Genomic DNA, 20354 nt, shown 5'->3' on the forward strand with positions numbered 1-20354 from the left:
TGCGATGAATAACGAGAAACCTGAGTGATGTATGTTTCCAAACCCGACTGTGGGAGTCCATTCGCTTTTACCCTGAGCCTTTGAGACGAGTTTCTCAAGGACAGGCCAGCCCCTAAAGCTTGAAACTAGATACCAGTATTCGCATTCTATAGCTGCCAGTATACCGACATGGTGTATGTCAATTCCCGTGTTCATGTCGAAGCCGAAGTCAACGAGTCGCCGATTAGGGCTGCGGCGCGCGGTGGGCCGCTTATGGCATCATTTCTTTTCCCGTGAGTCAACCCTCTCTCTAGTCTCCCCACCACGCAATTCACGTCGACCCTCTCCCACCCCTCGGTTCTCCCGCGACTGAGCCATTTCGCAATGACAGATCCAGCCGCTGCGTCGCAACCCGGCCCTGGGCCATCCGTCAACGCGGCCCAGCCCGCGACCGAGACCCCAACGCCGAAAACCCTCCCTATCCGCGATTCGCAGAGCGCCAAGGGACCCGCACAACCGGAGCAACCCTCCTCCAAGGCCAAAGATGCAACAAGCTCTTCCTCCGCCGGCGCCACTGCTGTTGCTAGCACAGAAGCGAGTAGTGAGCCCGCAGCCGACAAGCCGCTCACGCCGGCCGAGTTAAAGAAAAAGGCCAAGGCCGAGAAGGCTGCCCGGCGCGCGCGGGAGAAGGGCGAACGGGATCAAGCCGGAGGTGGAGGTGGAGGTGCCGGCGCTGGGCCTGCTGCCCCCGGTGCGGCTTCCGGTGCTGGTCAGGCTCGTGCCCCCGCAACTCCGAAGAAGGATGCTGCTGGAGGCGCCCCGCAGAAGGGGCAGAGAGGAGTGCCGCCGCCGCGCCGCGGGTCTGCTCCCGTTACCCAGGCCGGGGCTGTTACTGCGGTCGAGCAGAAGAAAAAGAAGGAGGATAAGAATGTTGCTGTCTTTGGTCACTTGTATGGCCAGCAGCGCCGCACTACAGTCGCTGGCGCCGCTAAGGAGGTGCATCCCGCGGTGCTTGCGCTGGGCTTGCAGATGAGGGATTATGTGGTCTGTGGCAGCAGTGCCCGATGCGTGGCGACGCTGCTTGCTTTTAAAAGAGTATGGCTTTCTATCTTTTTCAATGTATTGGTGGGATTGTGGCTAACTAATTCTCGTCCAGGTCGTCGAATCCTACACAACACCCTTGGGCACCTCTTTGGCCCGTCACTTGACAACACACCTCTCGCATCAAATTACGTATCTATCGACATGTCGACCTCTCTCAATCAGCCAGGGTAATGCTATTCGATCCCTAAAGCTGGCGATTGCCTCAGTAGACCCCGCCACGCCGGAGTCGACCGCCAAGGCGACGCTATGCGATTTCATCGACAGCTTCATTCGCGAGAAGATCACCGTGGCCGACCAGGTGATTGCGGGCAGTGCAGCGCAAAAGATCCAGGACGGCGACGTGATTGTGACGTTTGCCGGCAGCTCGATTGTGAAACAGACACTCCTGGCCGCTCACAAGGAAGGCAAGCGATTCCGGGTATCGATTATCGACTCGCGGCCACTGTTTGAAGGAAAGAACCTTGCGCGCGCGCTGGCCACCGCGGGGCTGGACGTACAGTACTCGCTGGTGCACGGCATCAGTCACGCGATCAAAGATGCCACCAAGGTATTCCTGGGCGCGCACGCCATGACCAGCAATGGGCGGCTGTACTCGCGCGTCGGCACCGCGCTGGTCGCCATGTCGGCCAAGGAACGCGCCGGCGGCGTCGAAGTCCCCGTGATCGTCTGCTGCGAGACCGTCAAGTTCACCGACCGCGTCGCCCTCGACAGCATCGTCGTCAACGAGATCGCCGATGCCGACGAGCTGGTCTCCGCTCTGCCCCCGCACCAAATTACCGGTCTGCCCGACCCGGCTGCTGCATCTGCTGCGGCGTCGTCCGACCCCAAAAAGGGTGCCAACCGTGCCTCCAACGCTACCACTACCTCTGACTCTCTCAAAACCTCTCTCAATACATCCTCCTCGCCCCTTTCGAATTGGAAGGAAACCCCCAACCTCCAGCTGCTGAACATTATGTACGATGTTACCCCCGCCGAGTACGTGGACATGGTGGTTACCGAGATGGGCAGCTTGCCTCCCAGCGCGGTGCCGATCGTACACCGGATGAGCACGAATATGTGAGATGATGATGTGGTGTCAATGTCCATCAAAAGTTATGACGGCCTTGACTTCTTGATATCAAGGAATTCCTCTATTCTCTGTTCTTCTGTCTTGCCTTTTAGCATTTAAGCCTTGGGTTGGCTTTTAGGCTCATTCTTTTAGAGGATTATCCCTTCCTCTCCGATGTATGACTCTAGGTCTCCTGGGCCCTTGGGGTTCTTGGTGAGATGGTGTACGAAGTATTTGGACGGCAGAATATGGAACCGCACACCCGCTGAAGAAGAACTGATCAGGATGTTCTTCCGGATCTTGCTATCGCCGGGTGCTGGGTACCGCTTATTCCCTTGTTCATCCTTTTTAATCTTCAATAAATACATTCGAGGTCAACAAGTGATCGGATTGGGGTAGGAAAAGAACAAGCCAGATGAGGCTGTTCTGTTAATTATGGATTTCCACTCTTCCAAATATACGATACACGAAATAAATAAACAAAGACGAGCAGATTCAAGCGTGTAACATTTGATAAGCCTATTTGTTTATACTGATTTTTATTTACTTCGGAATCTGCGATGTTCCGTGCGCGGCTCCACATTTGATGATCGACCGATATCTCTCGACCATCTGCAGTCGCAACCTCCCTCAACCTCGAATCCCAAGATTAAACTCACATCCACAGCCAAAATGGTATGCCAGGGCCCCCAAACTAACAAAACATCTAGTTCCCCTAGCTAACCACCACCTCCGTCCCCCCACACAGAGCAAAGACTCCTCCGCAACATACCTCCACATGCACCAACCCCGACTAGCAGACTTCTTCGAAGAATTCACCCGCCCCCATACCTCCTCCGCCGCCTCCAACACAACCGATACTCCCCAAATTAACACCGGCCAAACAAGCACCACCACCAATCAAGGCCCCGGCGGCGTAACCTACGGCTCGTCCTCGCCCGCAACCCTCCCGTCCTTCCTCCCCATCGAGGAGATTTACGTGTCGCCGCAGCACCAGCCCCCGAACCCAGAAGACGAGGACGATGTCGTGCCGGACCAGCATGCTGCATTCGGGATCACGCGCGCTATGGAGCGTCGGCGCGAGGCTGTGTGGCGCGATCTTGGGCTTGAGGCTCTTGTGAGTGGTCATGGTCATGGTGGGGATGCTGCTGCGGCTGCGGCTGCGGCTGGAGGAGGTGGTGGTGGGGTTGGAGGAGGGGGAAGTACGGTTGCGGGCTCGGGTCCTGGTGCTACTCTTCGCGGGAATTATGGCGGTGCGGCCGTTGCCGGGTCGAGGGCTATTCGGGTGAGGGGTGCGGGGAGGAAGATGGGAGGGCGGAGGACTATTTGCCTGCGCTAATGACCGACATTCTTCTTCTGCTTTTTTTTTTTTTTTTTTTTTGTGCTTTGCATCTTGGCTCCTGTCAGAGTTGCGTGGAGTTGTGGCTTATGATACATGATACCCATCGGGGAAAACCAGGTCCTCAAGTGATTTGATTCATTGCTTAATTTCATCTCCATTTTTTTCAAAATCCTCATGCAACTATTTAACCCATACCATAACTACTGAGGCCGAGTTAGTGTGCGCCTCCCAACGCCAAGCGTAAATGCGATGTCATGTACAGAGCCGCCACCTAGATCCGGTTGATGTCTACTCGAGACCGTTCATACAGCTTGTGGCCCAGCTGCTTTTGCTCACGCTCCTCGTCGGGGATCGCCCGCTGGTGGATGGCCATCTGCGCGTAGGAGCCCGCAGCGCGTCGTTTGGACAGGGTTCCGGGGTTGATGACAAGCACACTGTTCACGACCTAGAGCATAAAAAAGAAGTTAGCATTCAGTAAACCAACTCAATAAGTTGTGATAAAATATCAAACTATACCTTTACAAAAGGCGGCAGCATGCTAGGGGCGATCAGCACATCCGGCCGAACATTCCACCACTCGCCCAGCTTCATGTAGGGCAGATCCAGCATCGCACCCGTGGCGAAGCCTGTGTCTGTGCCTGGCTTGGGCATATTTGCCCGTGCAGTTGGGGGGAACAAAGGGAAGAAATGACGCTGTTCAATAAGATACTTGGGAAGCCGGGTGAGCAGGTTAGCCTCGGCGGGCCGGCCATGCAGGACCTCTTCGCGGCGCAGATCGGAAAGCACGTCGTGCGAGCACATGCCGATGACGCACTCGTTGAAGGACAACGTGGCTGGGTTGGAGACCATGCGGACCTGCTTGGGTAGACCCAGCTCTTTTTTAGGGAGCTGCTCTTGGGGCCATGATACATGGCGACTGAGCGCGTCGCGCACAGATGGCACCATTACGATAGTGATACTTGGCACAGCTGTCGCAAGCCGCGACAGTGGTGCTGTAATAAAATGCCGGAAGACGGTGGCCAGAGTCGCCGTGTCCGGGTCGAGGCCCTTGATGGCGGGCAGGTCGAAGTCACCCGATGCGAGGAGTGGGTGCTCGATGTCCAGGAAAGGGCCCAGCAACACCAAACCATCTGCATAGCTGTCGGCCGCCTTCTGGCATAGTTCCTGCAGTGGTTCGAAGTCAAGGTTGTCGTCTGCTGTGAACGGACCCGCTGCTACCATCACGTTGAGTGGCGGGTTGGCGTCGCCGCCCTCCAGGCGCTCGTTGATGCCATCCAGCGTGACAGCCGAAGACGCTGCAGGTGGCAACAGAGGCGCAGGAAGAATCTCTTTGACGGTAAAGTAGTCGCCCGAAGGATTGATTCCCCGAAGAGCCACAATTTGACCTGGGAAGAAGTTTGCTGAGGGCACCGAGTCAACTTTCAACGGAACTCGTCTTCCGGCTCCAGTTCGTCGCGATGTCTCGAGAACAAGAGAAGCAGGGTTCAATTTCCCCTCGAGGCTGTCTGAGGCGATTCGGCCAATAGCAATAATTTCACTGGTGCTCTGGGTGGCCGCGCTCCCAAAGGTTAGGTCATCCGAGTCATATTCTTTCTGGAAAAGCGCCGCGAATTCATCGATCCGATCATCGAGAATCTCCGACGCTTCTGATAATCGCATGCCCATCGGTTTGTATCCAAATTTCTTGAGATCTGTGTTTGCCGTAGGTCGAATGCGCGCCTCGGAAAATGGTGCCATTGGTGCCTCGGACAGCGGGAGATGCGCATTCAGTGTCTCCAGTGTCTGTCCAGGATTGGGCCGTTGAGAAAAGGAAACCGACCTACCCTGTGAGTTAGCCATTTCCATTCCCTTTCATTATTCCAGTCGAGATCTGGTGTATGACATACTGTGTCCCACCGTTGGCAGATCCGTTTGCGGTGGCGCCAGGCGTCTTTGCTCCCATAGGTGATCCGGTCTTCTCGACCTTCCCAATCTTTGGCCCAGCCGGCGAGGAGAAATCGGCCTTGCGCTTCGTGGATCCATTCATAGGTCGGCCGTTTGAGGCATTCGGCGTCAATTCGTCCAACCTAGAAAAAGGATCACACCGATCAGTCTTGCGCAATGGGGACCTGCTGAAACTGCTGCCACATACATCCCAAATACATCAGCACCCGCCGCGGCGCGTGGGGTTGCCGTGATCGCGGCCCTCTTCTCTGCCTGCCGGCCGGCTTTGCTTCGACTCTCGCGCTCTAGCGCTTCCTGCACATCTTGTTTAAAGGCGCGCGCTGTGTCTAAATTCAATTTCACCTCCTCGCCCATCTTCATGCTGTAAGACTCCCATTTGTAGAAGAGCTCCTCCGCGGTGATCGAATGCACCCGCAGAATCGACTGGAGCTCGGCGAGGATGTCTTTGGACAGGCCATCGGGGTAAGAGGCCGCAAAGAGCTCATTGAGCTCTGCCACTGTGCTGTCCATTGTGGCAGGGTTGGGTCATCCAAAGGCAGGGCGATTGCCTCTTGGAGTTGAAGATGGATGCGACGCGCGCGAGACGCGTTCCCGGGTATTGATAGGGGCACCCCAAAATTTTCGCTATTGGCACCCCAAAACGCTTATGTAATCTTTTTTGATCTATTTTCTAATCACATGATAATTTTCAACCACATCTCTAATCACATGATCCTCTTATCCTGACCACCAAAAACAGATTACCCTATTTGGCAATAGGGCAACTTCGATATGTATGCCCAATTTCGCCGCAATTCGAACACTTTGGGGGGGCCTTCCTTTTTTTGATTGGTCTAGCCCCCTCGCTCCCATCTGATATCTGCGTAGATTGCCTTTTTGGGAAAGCAGCAGGCTGAATTCGGGGATTTAGCAGTGGCTGCCAGGCGATATCAGATGAATCTTCAACCCTAATTCGCCAGAATGGATGAATATCAGCCAATGGGATTGCTTCTTTTTTTGCGAGCAAATCAGCAATTCGATGCTTGCATGGTAACCCCATAGTACTCGTCCAATAATTGGTGCATATACCAAGCGGGGCCTCTAGGGTAACCCTACTAGCATAGATTCGCTGCATATCAAACTAGTAGGGTAATAGTAGAGTAGAAAAAGAGATGAAGCAGAAGATAGAGTATATATGTAGTATATGGTTGCTATGGTGATGGAAGTGGGAGAAAAAAAGATTACATAAGAAAAAATTATGTAATCTTTTTTGGGGTGCCAATAGCGAAAATTTTGGGGTGCCCCTATCAATACCCCGCGTTCCCGTGTCGCTGACATAAGCGCCCAGAATGGCAATATCGAGCAGCCCACGATTGCAGTGGGCCTGGCGATCGCAACGGAGAATTCATAATTACAGTGGAGACGAGGCCCGTCTCTAGATCCTCCTTCCCTAATCCCCTGGATCTGTGTGGTATTGAGTGTCGAAAGGATTCAAAACTATCATGGCGACCCCCGAGATCACCGATGCTCCTGCGGCCACTCCCCCAACCACCAATGGAGACGCTGTGAACCCAGACGCCGGTGCTCCCGCTCCGGCCCCGACTCCTGCGGACACAGAAACCGAGACTGCACCAGCCCCGACCCCGAAGCCGGTCGACCTGAATCTCCCGACCTCGGCAGCCGATGGCCTCATCCAGAAGCCATTCCCAAAGCCATTGAACGAGAGCAAGCCCACGGCGCCCGCAAAGCTCACCGCGGACCAGCAATCCAAGTATGAGGCTGTACTCAAGACGGTTACCTCGTGGACCACCGTCCCAACTACATCAGAGAAGAACGCCTCGACAGCGGAGATCACAGATGACGAGCGCATGTGGTTAACCCGCGAGTGTCTTCTCCGGTACCTGCGCGCAACCAAGTGGAACGTCGCCGAGGCCGAAGCCCGTCTGCAGCGCACTCTTACCTGGCGTCGAGAGTACGGCATCAAGAAATTGACGCCGGAGTACATCTCGATTGAGAACGAGACGGGCAAGCAGGTGCTCTTGGGTTTTGACATCAACGGACGACCATGTCTTTACCTCTTGCCTTCGAACCAGAACACGGAGAAAAGCGATCGCCAGGTCGAGCACCTTGTCTTCATGCTGGAGCGGGTCATCGATCTCATGGGCCCAGGCCAGGAGACTCTGGCGCTGATTGTCAACTTCAACGAGACCAAGTCCGGCCAGAATGCCACAATGGGCCAGGCAAAGCAGACCCTGAATATCCTGCAGAACCACTACCCAGAGAGGCTTGGCCGTGCTCTGGTGATCAATGGTGAGTGCTAACCCCACCCCTGCGCATTATAAGACATGTCATAACCGATTTTGCAGTGCCTTTCGTCATCTGGGGTTTCTTCAAATTGATCACTCCCTTCATTGACCCACAGACTCGCCAAAAGCTCAAGTTCAACGAGGACCTGCGCCAGCACGTGCCAGCGAGCCATCTCATGAAGTCGGTGGGTGGTGATGTCGAGTTCCGTTACGACCATGCGACCTACTGGCTCGCATTGAACCAGCTGGCCGACCAGCGCCGCGCGGCTTACCACGAACGCTGGGTCCAGGGCGGCAAGCAAATCGGCGAGTTCGAAAATTATCTGAAGGGAGAAGACATCCCGAGTGTGTCGCAAGGCACAGGTGGTACAAATGGACAGGCCTAAGAACCAAGAATTGGGATGCGTTGATGCTGCTTCACTCACGTCTTCTTACTCGCCATTGCACGTCACTTTTCAGTCATTATTCCCTGTCGATATTATGGATGGTCTATACTCAGCGTCCGCCTGCACCGTTCAGAGCATTTTCGATACCTTTTTTGACGCCTTATACATACACCCCTACATTTTTCGCTCGTTTGTGGATAGATCATTCTTGTTTGGTTGGTGCATATATCCCGGCGATAAAGTTGCCGGTTTTTTATAGACAATACAACTGGACAGACCATTTATACATACTCCAGGGCATGGACGGAAGACATACCAATGGCTAAAGAGATCTCTGTAAATCTCTCGATGATTTGAAAATCCAACAATAATCTCATCTTAGGAGATCGCTAGGGAGGTTGAACAGAGAAATATCTGGCTAGACAACTGGGATTTATATCAGCTAAACATGAAGCTATTCGGAAACGGCCAGCAAACCAAGGAGCGAGCCATCCTCCCTCCATTTCCTGAAAGCCTTGCTCTTCCACACCTCCCACTCCATATCCTCAAAGTCGAAAGCCCGCCGGAGTTCCGCAAACAGACTCGAAAGTGTCTGCATATCCAGAAAAGAGCTCTCAGTTCCAAGAGCGAAGAAAAGTCGCTGAACCTTTCTTCCCCCAACAACACAATTCGCAAGATCCTCACGGCCCCTTTCACAAAAGACAGCAGCTAGCGGCAACTCATCCGCGTCTAGTTCATTGGAACTACGATAGAACTTGGCGACCGGCCACATCTTGCACGGGGAACTGAACGCTTCCGCCTTGGACACCGTCTGGGTCCATTCCCAGTCGATAGCACCCACGATATCGAAACTATCGTTGACGAGAATATGGTCGCCCTTGTCGTCCGGGTGCTTGAGGAAGAATTGGCAGTCTGATAAGACGTTTTCCCAGAGAGCGCTCACTATTTCTTGCCGGAATCGATGGACGAGGGAGGTGTCGACAGGGTGGTCGGGGTCAATCTCGCCGCTGGATATCATGGCGAGGTAAGACTCGATTATAGCTTGTGTCCCCTCGAGAGAGCAAAAGCAAATGAACCGAGTGGACACTCGAGGAAGATAGCGACCAGCTGCTGCATAACCTTCTCTTTCAGGTGGAGTGTCGCAGCCTGCCAATCTAATGGGTTCCCGTCTAACTTTTCCATCAGGATATAGTCCACTCCCAGTGGATTCCCTGGGTCGGATTCGCATGCCCAATCGATTTTAGGTGTGGGAATGGAATTATGCTGTTGGAGGTAAACCATGGTAGCAGCTTCGCTTCGAAGGATGCAATCATGGATTTCCTGCGGCGGCGACGAGGTCTTCGCTAGCCGAAACCGTGCAAGTCATCTGATATTGTTGACGAAAGTGATCCCGACACGGCAGTTCTGGTTCCCCATCATGGCAGACAATCCCTCACGGGACAATTCAACGGTACACGGGATGCCCTTTCCAAGCATCGATGCGTGGGAACATAGTTTAGAAGAATCAATTCGCAGACATAGCTCGTCTATGTAACGAGTTTCTGTGGCTGCGTATTGAGCACAGGAGGATGCCCAATTTTCCTGTAAACAAATGAGTATAAGAAGGGCCGCCTGTGCGGCGGGGTTCTCGCATGTCTCCCAGTCGCATGGCCATGGAGCCATCATGATGATGTTCTCTTGATAGGGTTATCTGGGAGCGCTGGGATGAGGTGCAAAGGCAGCTTGTCTTCTTTCGGTGTTGTTGATGGCCACCGTCAGGGGCGGTGCGGAGGAACTGTAGGTCTGAGCGTTCCACCAACGGTCTGGTTTATATTCCAGATATTTTGGCATGTCTCTCGGCGGACTTTCAAGGGCTCCGCAATTTGATTCATTTCTCAATTCGTGTAGTGCTATCTATTGTTATTAGTCTTGGATATATGTCTATATATATGGGCCAGGGCACAAAAGTGTAGGTCTGTGGGAACATCTAGAAATTCGTACATGCCTAGCACTGCTGAATATTATGCTTGCCGACAATCCGGCGAGCACTTGAGATTATAGTGCTGAACACACGCTGTTCAAAGCGTCACGATAACCAAGCCCTAAAACATCCCCTTTGGGATTGGCGTAGCAACCTCGGCCCGCAGGAGTGGTTTTCCTCTTAAGAGGAAATAGCATAGCCCCTGGGCCCGGATCGAGCCGGGATCTAGTGAAGTTCGCTTCCTATTTCCAGGAAACACTCGAAATATTCTGCCAAGTTATAGAGTTGTCGACATATCAGGCGGGCATACCAAACCATGCTTAAGGCAGCCAACAGAGCATTCCATCCATCCCAAAGCCAAAAAAAAAAACAGATAATCATTATCTGCTAATCAGACAACTCAGATGGTCATCAGATGACCATGTATAATCCCGCCGGGTTGGGTCAACCAGATACGGTTGTATAGATCGAATGCACCAGGAATCCTCGACGATGCATGTGACTGCAGCTTCGCTCTGTTACGGCCTCTATTGAACGTATTCGTGCAGGGCAGATGCGTGGATACGATCACAAAGAGGCGATCGAACTCACGAGCTTTGGCGAAGGACCAGAGAGAGAGAGATGCAGTGGAGACAAATCGGGTTCTCCAGTGGCCCGGAACCAGAGCCGGTGAGTCGCAGGTATCACAGCACAAAATCACCGCAAGGTGTGTAGGGTGGGTCCGATTTTCAAGAAATGGGCCGAATCGATTCACGCGCCAAGATAGCTCGCAAGACCCGGAAACCACCAGGATCTCAATCCAACAGCTTAGGTGGGTTCTTTGCTTTTTTTTGTGCTTGGTACTTCCTTGCCAGGGGGAAATGGAGAAATTGTGATGTATGTTGCTCAACCTTGGAAGGCTTGTTTTTAGTGTCCACCGTCGAACTGGTCAGATCGGGTTAGGGGGGTACATTGAGGTTTCTAGGGTTTAGTTGAAGTTTGGTATGGCCAAAATCGGCTTATCCCTTGCCCTCCCTGCGACCGTTAGGGTCCTGACCCGTCTCCGGGTAGATCATGCAGCTATGATGATGATGATGATGAGTTGGTGCAATCCTCCGCATCTCAATTTTGGGCCAAATTGCGCATGTGAGGAAGAGGAAATCCCTCCAGGGATCACCCAATCAGATAGAGGAATTTCCAGGATCCTTCATAGCCAGAGAGCTCAGTTCAGCAGGATTGCAATTATTTATCAAGCGGCTATTAGAGCCTGGAGCTGTGGGCTCAAATTAAGAGGTTGTCAAGGAGGGTTGGTTAGGGGTGGGACTCCCCAGGAGATATTGCCGCATTGGTGGTGCAGGGCCGCCCCCTGGGTTGAACACGCAGTGATCGACAACCGGCCAGAAGCCGCGAGAAAGCGAGGTTAAAAGGGGAAAACGGGTTATGGCTCGCCAAAATTACGGGAACCCAAGTTTTGCAAGAGCCGTTCATGATAACCTAAAAGAATCTGAAACGAACGGGTAGAACGGGTGGATTCCTTCATTTTAGAACTGGAGTGGAGGGAGACTTGAGATACGTGAGCACAGAGAGAGAGAGAGAGAGAGAGAAAGAAGAGAAGAGAAGAGAGAAATAAAAAGAAGAAGAATAAAAAATAAAAATAAGAATAAAAACGAGCGAGGCAAGTCTCGAACTCGAATCTCGCGTGGCAGGTGAAAAGAGCAACCGTGGAACGTCACGGGTCCGGCGCACGTCAAGCAGATAGTGAAAAGCAGAAATTGGCATCCCCCTGAACCAAGTTCTCTCTCGCTTCTCCATTGACTCCACTATCGCACCGAATCCTCCTTCATCTTAATCGGAGCTAACCCGTCTGCAGTTTAGTCGTGCACGGGTCTTGTCTTCTCCAGACATTGCGCTTTTTATGTTCTCCCCTGCCACTCCGTTTTTGATTTATTTTCTTTCTCTTGGGGTTTAATCCATCTGTTGGGGGAGTCCACCTTATGTATGTGTATCCATGGATCTCGCTTGGTGCCTGACCTAGGTACCGGGGTTTCCCTTCGGTTCCTCTCCATTGAAATAACCTCCCCAGACAAAGGGAAAAATTATCCATTAAGGGGCTGACGGATCGCGCTCTCCACAGAATCCAGATTCCCTTTCTCTTCACGCCTCATGACGACAACATTCCATCTCGCCGCATAGTTGATTTCTGATTGTTCCCCTTCCCATCCACCCGGTGTGGTTTTCGTAGGGGAGAAAGAGAGATGACGGTCTCACCGCCAGCGTCGCCGACGGGTCTTCCCCCGCGACCCATCAGCGCGGTAATGCGCACGCCGCGCAGCAACAGTCGCATGAGCATGAGTAGTAGACATGGTGGAAGCCGAGCGTCAGATGAGGATGGCAAGACAGCGGTCAAAGTCGGTACGTGGCATGCGATTCGGCTCCGATTATGCGCAAAGCATTGCGATATCGCCAAAAAAAAATTTGTCCCGAACCCATCACTGATTGGATATAGCCGTTCGTGTGCGACCGCCCCTGAGGCCGACCGACCCCGGTTATGAGTTGATCCCGCAGCGATTTCAGCGCTCGATGGTTCATGTCACCGCCCCGACGAGTCTCGCCGTCGATGTCCCCCAAGGCCGCAAATTGTTTGTGTTCGATCGCGTCTTCCCCGAGACCGTGGATCAGGATGGGATCTGGGACTACCTCGATGACAGCGTCAGCTCTTTTTTGCAGGGGTACAATGTCTCCCTGTTGGCATACGGCCAGTCCGGTGCTGGAAAGTCGTACACAATGGGCACATCGGGACCGCATGAGCAAAATGATGGGGAGGCCATGGGTAAGCGAAAGGAGTCTAGGTTCACGGGAAAGTTGGATTGCTGACTGCGATTGGCTGGAATTCAGGTATCATTCCCCGTGCGGCACAGGTCTTGTTCGATCAGTTGGACGGACCCTCCAAACACAATCGCAATGGCTCTAGCTCGACGGGCCTTCGCACCCCGCAGCGATATTCAATGAGCTCGGCGTCGAGCTTCGGCAAGTTGAACCTGGAAAAGAGCTGGCAACTCAAGGCTACCTATGTCGAGGTAGGCTTTTATCTCCAACTATGAATTTGGGTCCATGGGGTATGTGGTATGCTGACTTAAGGTACAGATCTACAATGAACAACTCAGAGACCTGCTGCTTCCCGATTCGACTCCTACGAGCGATCGCAGCTCCGTAACAATCCGCGAAGATGCCAAAGGCCGCATCATCCTCACGGGTCTGCACCAAGTCAACATCAATTCCTTCGAGGATCTCATAGGCGCGCTGAACTTTGGCTCTGCGATCCGTCAGACCGACTCGACCGCCATCAACGCCAAGTCATCCCGTTCGCACGCTGTCTTTAGCTTGAATCTCGTCCAGCGCAAGTCGCCATCGCACCAGAACAGTTCCCCCAAGGAGAAGCGCATGTCGATGCCGGTTGACTCGTATCCCAGTGCCGACTCGGTCACGGTCGATAGCAAGCTCCACTTTGTGGATTTGGCAGGTAGCGAACGTCTGAAGAACACGGGTGCCTCTGGTGAACGCGCCCGTGAAGGTATCTCTATTAACGCGGGTCTGGCGGCGCTTGGCAAGGTTATCTCGCAGCTCTCTTCGCGCCAGTCTGGTTCGCATGTGTCGTACCGCGACTCCAAGCTCACCCGTTTGCTCCAAGACTCTCTGGGTGGTAATGCCATCACCTACATGATTGCTTGCGTTACCCCGGCTGAGTTCCATTTGAGTGAAACCCTGAACACCGTCCAATATGCCCAGCGTGCCAGAGCCATCCAAAGCAAGCCCCGCATCCAACAAGTTGCCGATGACGGTGACAAGCAGGCTCTGATTGACCGCCTCAAGGCTGAGGTGGCCTTCTTGCGCCAGCAAATCCGCAATGCCGAGGGATCTGAGCGACGAGAGGTGGGATCCGCGGAACGAACGGAGCGCAAGAACGAGCGCGAGATGCATTTGCAGAACCAGCTTCTCGATGCCCAGGAGAGCTACAATGCTCTCAGTCAACGTCACACTAAGCTGATTTCGCATCTCGCTAACGACTCGGAGGAGGCTGCCAACGGCGAAACAGACGAAGCTACCTCTGATGTGAGCAAGAGCTCTATTGAGAGGATGCAGCGATCTCGTTCCTTCGCCGAATCCGTGGAAATGGTCGTTCTCGAGTACGAAAAGACTATTCAGAGCCTGGAAGCTTCACTTTCCGACACGCGTTCGTCTCTCTCCACCACTGAAAGCACTCTCTTGGAACGGGAAACCAAGTGCGCCTACGTCGAGACCGTCAACACCCAGCTCCAGTCGCGTGTTCAAAAGCTGCTAGATCGGGAGGCCAGCGCAGAGACGTACCTGCATGAACTTGAATCCAAGCTAGATAGTCACTCTACGGGTGAAGAGAAGCATGCTGCCATTATCTCTGAGCTGCGCAAGGAGCTTACGCGCGCCCGCGAAAGTGAAGCCGGCTGTGAGGAATACATTTCCACCTTGGAAGAGCGACTTGCCGAGGCCGACCAAGACATGGAGCTCATGCAGCGCGAGGTGATGCGCCTGGAGCACGTCATCGAGCGTCAGCGAGGTCTCGGAAAGCTGGATAACCTACTCAATGAACTTGATCATATCCACCAAAATGGCAACAAGGATCATGATGGCACTAACGGGGTCGAACCTTCTCCCAAGCATCTGTCAATCAAGAGCACGCACTTCTCCCACAAGCACACTCCCTCTCTTGACGTTCTCAGCGAGGCTGTCGAAACAGCTATTCCCGAATCCGATGAAGGATTGTCTGACCCTACCCTAGACACAGTGGAAGAGCCTGTTGCAGAGCCTGAGCAAACCACTCAAGCTCCCGGCGAAGACTTGAGAGTACTGGAAGATGTGACTAACCAGCTGGAGGCGCGACGCTCGGAAGCCATTCGCGAAGACCCAGCTACAAGCCCTGCGCAGTCCAAGTTCGTTGCTGACAAGCTCGAGACCGTGACCCAGGAGCTCTTTGATCTGCGTTTGCAGCACGAGACAACCATGGGTGACTATGAATCGTTGGAATCCAAGTATGAGGAGGCTCTCAAGGCTCTTTCCGAGCTTCGACAGGACAAGGTGGACGAAGCTCGTCACCCCCCCCCCTCGGTGCAGAATGAAAATTCGCGCCCAGTCTCTTTTTTAGAGGATGGAAGCGCTCCGAACTTGAAGTCTGGAGCACAACACTCATTCTCGCAATCGCTCTCCTCGGAATTATCCTCGGCCGAGGTGCCAGCTGCTTCGCGCGAGCCTTCTGAAGACTCCAAGCTGGAGAACGGAGAAGAGACCGCAACTCCGGTCGTCGCATCTGCACCTCGGGAATTGCAGTCCGATGATGTTGAAAGCATGCGCAAGATGCTTTCCGAACACCAGGAAGGTGCTGACCGTATGACCCTGAAATACTCGGAGCTCCAGACTGAGCACGAGGAGATTCTTGGCCTGGTTGAGAAGCTGAAGGCGGAGGTTCAGCGCGGCAAGTCCAGCTCCCCTACGACTCCTGGCTTCAAGATGATCCGCCGCATGACCAGCCAAAACCTTCTCTCTGGTGTCGATCGTGCCCACCGGTCCTTTACTGCGCTGCGGACTCTTGCCAATGAGGAGCTTGCAAGTCGACCAGAAGCTCTGCAGAATTTTGAAATCCACCTGGACGCGAGCATGCATGAATTGCAAACCCGTGTGGAGCGCCTCCAATCCTTAGAGGCTGAGAACCAGAGCGTGAAGAAGGAGATGGAAACTAAGGCCACTATCATCTCCGGCCTCACCAGGGAACGGTCGAGTTTGCAGGGTGCTTCTTCCGTGGACATGGCCCTGGTCACCCAACTTCGTGACCAAGTCGTGACCCAGGAGAACCAGATCAGTGAGCTCCGCCAAGCCCATGAAACCCGGGAGAAGGAGCTTTTGGATGAGATCGAGACTCTCAATGGTCTTCTCAAGTCTCAGGAAATGGCCACCAGGGCGTTGGATGCTGGTGCTGAAGAGCAGGACAAGAGAATTGGCATGTTAGAGGGCGAACTCACCGAATGGCAGGGTAAGCACCAGAACGCCATTGGATCTCTGCAGTCTTCTGAGAAGCAACTCGCCACTACCCTTGCTGAACTCGAGACCGCCTTGGCCTCCGTGGAGGCGATGCGCGTAGAGCGCGCTGCTGCAGGCGATGATGCCTCTGCGGACAAGGAAGCCGTTGCGCAAGAGCTGGAGAGTGAGCGTGCTAAACAGCAGGAGCTTGTGGACGGCTTGAAGAAGGACATCGAAGAGCACAAATCCACTATTTCCACTCAATTGGAGACCATCGCTGGCTTGGAGAAGTCGCACTCCGCCGCCCAAGAGCAGCTGTCCAGTGCCAAGGAAACCGATAGCAGCGCTGTTGACTCGCACACCTCTCGTATTGCCGAGCTCGAGCAGGAAATCTCGACTCACAAATCGGCAATTGATTCGCACAACTCTGGCTTGGAATCTCTCCGTGACTCTCACAAGCGTGAATTGGCAGAGTTGGAAGAGCGAACCAGAGCTGCTGTCCAGGCTGACCACGAATCACGGATTTCTGAAAAAGATGCCGAGCGTGATCGGTCGATGGCATCTCTGCAGAAGGAAATCTCCGAGTCGCGTGATGAGTTGGTGAAACTGCTTAAGGCAGTTTCAGGACTGCTCAACTCCGACGTCACGGCTGAGACGCTGACGGACCAGATCCAGGACGTCTTGGCCCAGAAGCAGCATTTCTCGGACAAATATGCCGAGCTGATGGGTACCAATAATGATCTTCGCAAGCAGCTGGACTCCAATGGTGACCACGAGCGCCGTCTGGAGGAGCTGACGAAGAAGAACACCGCTCAGGACGCCAAGGTAAACGAGCTGGCTCTCTTGGTTGCCACCCTGGAGGACACTCTTCGCCAGCGGGATGAGCAGGTCAAGAAGAAGGAAGCTCTGGTAGAGGAAATTACGTCCGAGAAGGAGAAGAGTGTCCGTTTGGTGGAGGAGCTGGAGGAACAAATCACCAGCAGCTTCGACCAGCACCACAACCGTCTCTCTGTTATCCAGCAGGAGCGCGACCAGGCCTTGGAAGACGCCAAGGCTAAGATCGTCATTTACGAGAGAGACATTGAGACTTACCGCGTGCGCATCGAGCAGCTGGAGGTGAGCTTTCATGGACATTCGCGGCTGGAACTCTTAACTAACAATGCTTGCAGCTTCAACTCAAGAACAGCGGAACCCAGGATGGCTCGCATGATCGCAGCAGCTCTCTGACATCCAACCTCCGCAAGAGCTCTTCTGCAGCCTCTCTCCCATCTCCACCGCCCGCCATTCCCCTGCCGCCTCTGCCAAGCATCGCCTCTGCCACGAACGGCACGAACAGCGTGTCTCCGCCAAGCTCTCGACATGCTAGCAAGGAGCTGGTGAATGCCCAGCTTGTCGAGGACCAGGAAGCGCGGATCCGGACGATCGAGAAGCACCTGTACGCTGAGAAGCAGCTCACCGCCACCTTGGAAGAGGCCCTTGGCGACCTCGAGGCCCAGAGCAGCAAGGTTAAGACCGACTGCGAGGCCTGGAAGAAGAAGGCCTGGCAAGTTGAAGACGAGCTGTCCACCCTCCGCAAGGAGCGCAACTCCGCTCGTCTCTCTCTCCAGGCTGTCGAGGAGGAGCGGAGTGCCCGGCGCGAAGCCGAGGCTGCGCGGGCTCAGCTGGAAGAGCGGATGAACGCGCTCAACAAGAAAAAGAAGAAGAGCACACTCAACTGCTTCTAGGCGTTTGGGGGTGGATCTTCTTCCCTGGGAGGAAAAAAGCGGTTGGTTTTTACTCGTCTCGCCTGTCTCTATCGTTTGCCCTGGATGTACACATATTCTCTCTTTTTTTTTTTTTTTGCCCCGTTTCATACCCCCCCGTTGCCGTTTCTCAGTTCTTTCTTTTCTGCCTTTCTTGCAATGCGACCCCCTGTCTCTCCTGTATTATGACTTGCATGTTCTTTCTTCTGTCCTTGATCACCCGATACCTCTCTTGCTCATATTTTTCTTCTTTCCCCCTTGTGCTATAGCCTTCCTTTTTTGTGCACATTTGCTTTCACCCTCACATATCATTCGGTCTCTCACAAACACTCCTTCACGACTGGTAGATTCTTAGCTTGCGCTGAAAATCTTCGTTGTATATTTCCATCGGCTATTTCTAGATTGCCTTGAAAAATAAAATGTCTACCATAGGAGGTTCTTTGTGTTTTGATTTGTTCATTTGTGGTTTTTAGTATGTATCCCAATTGATTGTGACAACCGACGGTTGATCTAGTATTGTCAACCAGATTCCAATATGAAGAAATACAAGGATTACATCTGGAAATAGGGAGGTCTTTTGTAGGAATGACTGCAATTTGCTAGAAGAAAGTCTGCTTGTTGATTAGCTCATTCTGTTGAACGTCCTCGGATCGATCTGTTGGCTTTTCGTATAGACAAGAGGTTTATCAGTCAACTATTTGAGCTATTCTAATTATCTGCGTTGCTGAACGTCCCCAGAAACTTACGCTATGGACACAGGGGCACATCACCAAGTCCAGCCTTCCAATCGACATCTCCTGTAAGTCACTGCACAGGCTCCCTTTGAGGGCGCTTATACTCGCCCTCTCTTTGGTATTGGCATAAGCCCTAGGGAAACGCACGGGCCCAAATCAACCGTATAACTGCGCCGATGACCCCCACTACCTTTCTTTGCGCCATCCTTTAACCTGACGATGAGTATGTATGAATTGAGCGAGAGCACGCTGAAGTTTCTCTTTCTTGGCCCCCTTCAATTCTTAATCCCCGCCACTCTCCTGATCACCACATCCAAGAAATCCTTTCTACGCTATGTCCCGATCCCCTTTATGGTGTGGGCTGCCAGCCAGTTCATGAATCCGGTCCTCGAGACGAATTATGTGTGGGCCAACTGCGTGGGCATGATATCCATCGCAGCTTTCCAAGCCATCAACCTCTTACTCCTCAACCCTATGGACAACTCCGATTTGTGCCATGGCCTCGCATTGCAATTGAAGAGCTTTGGCACTCGTGTATACCGTGCATCCCGCCTGCTCTTACCAACTCGCGCGCCAAACACACCCTGGCAAGCAAAGAATACCCCGTCTCATCCAGAGTATTTTGCCCGGAGGGGCATGGAGATTCCTCCCCGTGCTCGCTTCTTGCTAAGACAGCTGACCATTGCTGGCTGGCAATACTTGGTCCTTGATCTCATCCATACACTTACGTTTCAGAAGGTCGCTGAGCAGGAGAATACACAGCCGAATCCAGAACTCGGTGTCTTGGGAATTGACTGGGCGAAATGGACCGAGCAAACCATCTCCAGCACAGTTGCGTGGTTCATCGTGACCAGAACCGTGGTTGATGTCTACTATCGCTTCACCTCGATCTTCTTCGTGGGATTGGGAATCGACTCTCCGTTGGACTTCCCTCCGGCATTTGGAAGAATGGCGGATGCATATACACTGCGCGGATTCTGGGGGTAAGTTGAACGCCACTGCTTCCCGGGTGACATGTTTAAGATTCTTCGGCTTTTTCTTTTATCGCATTATCAAGCTGATGATCAGACAGAAAGTTCTGGCACCAGTTCCATCGACGACTCTTCAGCGCCCTGAGCTGTTTCTTTACCCGCAAGGTCCTCAGTCTCCCGCGGCCATCGATCTTGGAGCGCTACACGAATATCTTCGTAGTCTTTTTCTGCTCGGGCGCTTTGCATCTGTTTCTCGATGTTGCGCAGGCAGTGCCCGCGCGCGACTCGGGTGCAATGCTGTTTCTGTGCTCATTTCCGCTAGGAATCATGATTGAAGATGGCGTGCAAGCCCTCTGGCGAGGAAAAAGGGCCTTTGAAGACAAAGGGGATCCGCCGCTATGGCGACGAATCCTCGGCTTTGCGTGGGTGGTGTTGTGGCTGGGGGTCACTTCGCCGTGGTACTTTGAGCCGATATCGCGGCGGCCCAAGGCTGTTCCTTTGGTTCCTTTTAGCATTGTGGGTCAGATTGGTTTGTCTGCTGTGGCGGCAATCGTTCTGATTGGAGGTGTTGCTTTGAAGCTTGTGTTTGAAGTCGAGGTGTAACTGCCGTCTGCCAAATGCCTGCATAGTACGCCATATTGACCCACAGTTCACCACCAATCGGGCATGCACCAGAAAAAGAAAAGTCGACATTTGAGAGAAACGAGTGCAGGAGCTTCAACAAGGCCAATGACCACAAAATTAGTAAATTCGTACCGTCGTGGCCAAGAACTTGAAAGCGTAGTTTGTTTGCGCTTATCGCCCATCACATGACGTTGACGTGGAGCAACCCGAA

At 53.3% G+C, this 20354-nt stretch overlaps 8 protein-coding genes across 8 annotated transcripts; 5 read left to right on the forward strand and 3 right to left on the reverse strand.

Annotated features, from left to right (window-relative positions):
• Positions 1-363: 363 nt before the first annotated feature.
• NUU61_004122 (translation initiation factor eIF2B subunit delta) lies at positions 364-2143 on the forward strand (the record flags this gene model as incomplete). Its single annotated transcript, XM_056654704.1, has 2 exons — positions 364-1074; positions 1136-2143. The coding sequence occupies 2 exons, from the start codon at positions 364-366 to the stop codon at positions 2141-2143; spliced, it is 1719 nt and encodes a 572-aa protein (XP_056512731.1).
• A 660-nt stretch (positions 2144-2803) lies between these two features.
• Positions 2804-3470, forward strand: NUU61_004123 (uncharacterized protein; the record flags this gene model as incomplete). The annotated part of the gene is made up of 2 exons (XM_056654705.1): positions 2804-2806; positions 2880-3470. 2 exons carry the CDS (start codon positions 2804-2806, stop codon positions 3468-3470), a joined length of 594 nt encoding a protein of 197 aa, XP_056512732.1.
• Positions 3471-3744: 274 nt separating this feature from the next.
• NUU61_004124 (DNA-directed DNA polymerase alpha subunit POL12) lies at positions 3745-5927 on the reverse strand (the record flags this gene model as incomplete). The annotated part of the gene is made up of 4 exons (XM_056654706.1): positions 3745-3918; positions 3990-5292; positions 5360-5539; positions 5605-5927. 4 exons carry the CDS (start codon positions 5925-5927, stop codon positions 3745-3747), a joined length of 1980 nt encoding a protein of 659 aa, XP_056512733.1.
• Positions 5928-6898: 971 nt separating this feature from the next.
• Positions 6899-8088, forward strand: NUU61_004125 (CRAL/TRIO domain protein; the record flags this gene model as incomplete). The annotated part of the gene is made up of 2 exons (XM_056654707.1): positions 6899-7706; positions 7763-8088. The coding sequence occupies 2 exons, from the start codon at positions 6899-6901 to the stop codon at positions 8086-8088; spliced, it is 1134 nt and encodes a 377-aa protein (XP_056512734.1).
• Positions 8089-8542: 454 nt separating this feature from the next.
• On the reverse strand, positions 8543-9106 carry NUU61_004126 (uncharacterized protein; the record flags this gene model as incomplete). Its single annotated transcript, XM_056654708.1, has 1 exon — positions 8543-9106. One exon carries the CDS (start codon positions 9104-9106, stop codon positions 8543-8545), a length of 564 nt encoding a protein of 187 aa, XP_056512735.1.
• A 17-nt stretch (positions 9107-9123) lies between these two features.
• Positions 9124-9564, reverse strand: NUU61_004127 (uncharacterized protein; the record flags this gene model as incomplete). The annotated part of the gene is made up of 2 exons (XM_056654709.1): positions 9124-9426; positions 9469-9564. The coding sequence occupies 2 exons, from the start codon at positions 9562-9564 to the stop codon at positions 9124-9126; spliced, it is 399 nt and encodes a 132-aa protein (XP_056512736.1).
• A 2718-nt stretch (positions 9565-12282) lies between these two features.
• NUU61_004128 (uncharacterized protein) lies at positions 12283-17796 on the forward strand (the record flags this gene model as incomplete). Its single annotated transcript, XM_056654710.1, has 5 exons — positions 12283-12439; positions 12534-12857; positions 12923-13104; positions 13172-17188; positions 17242-17796. The coding sequence occupies 5 exons, from the start codon at positions 12283-12285 to the stop codon at positions 17794-17796; spliced, it is 5235 nt and encodes a 1744-aa protein (XP_056512737.1).
• A 971-nt stretch (positions 17797-18767) lies between these two features.
• Positions 18768-20122, forward strand: NUU61_004129 (wax synthase family protein; the record flags this gene model as incomplete). Its single annotated transcript, XM_056654711.1, has 2 exons — positions 18768-19531; positions 19621-20122. The coding sequence occupies 2 exons, from the start codon at positions 18768-18770 to the stop codon at positions 20120-20122; spliced, it is 1266 nt and encodes a 421-aa protein (XP_056512738.1).
• Between the last annotated feature and the right edge of the window lie 232 nt (positions 20123-20354).

The sequence above is a fragment of the Penicillium alfredii genome, assembly GCF_028826965.1.
Source record: "Penicillium alfredii strain IBT 34128 chromosome Unknown utg000005l_segment0_segment0, whole genome shotgun sequence".
NCBI classification, from domain to species: Eukaryota; Fungi; Ascomycota; class Eurotiomycetes; order Eurotiales; family Aspergillaceae; genus Penicillium; species Penicillium alfredii.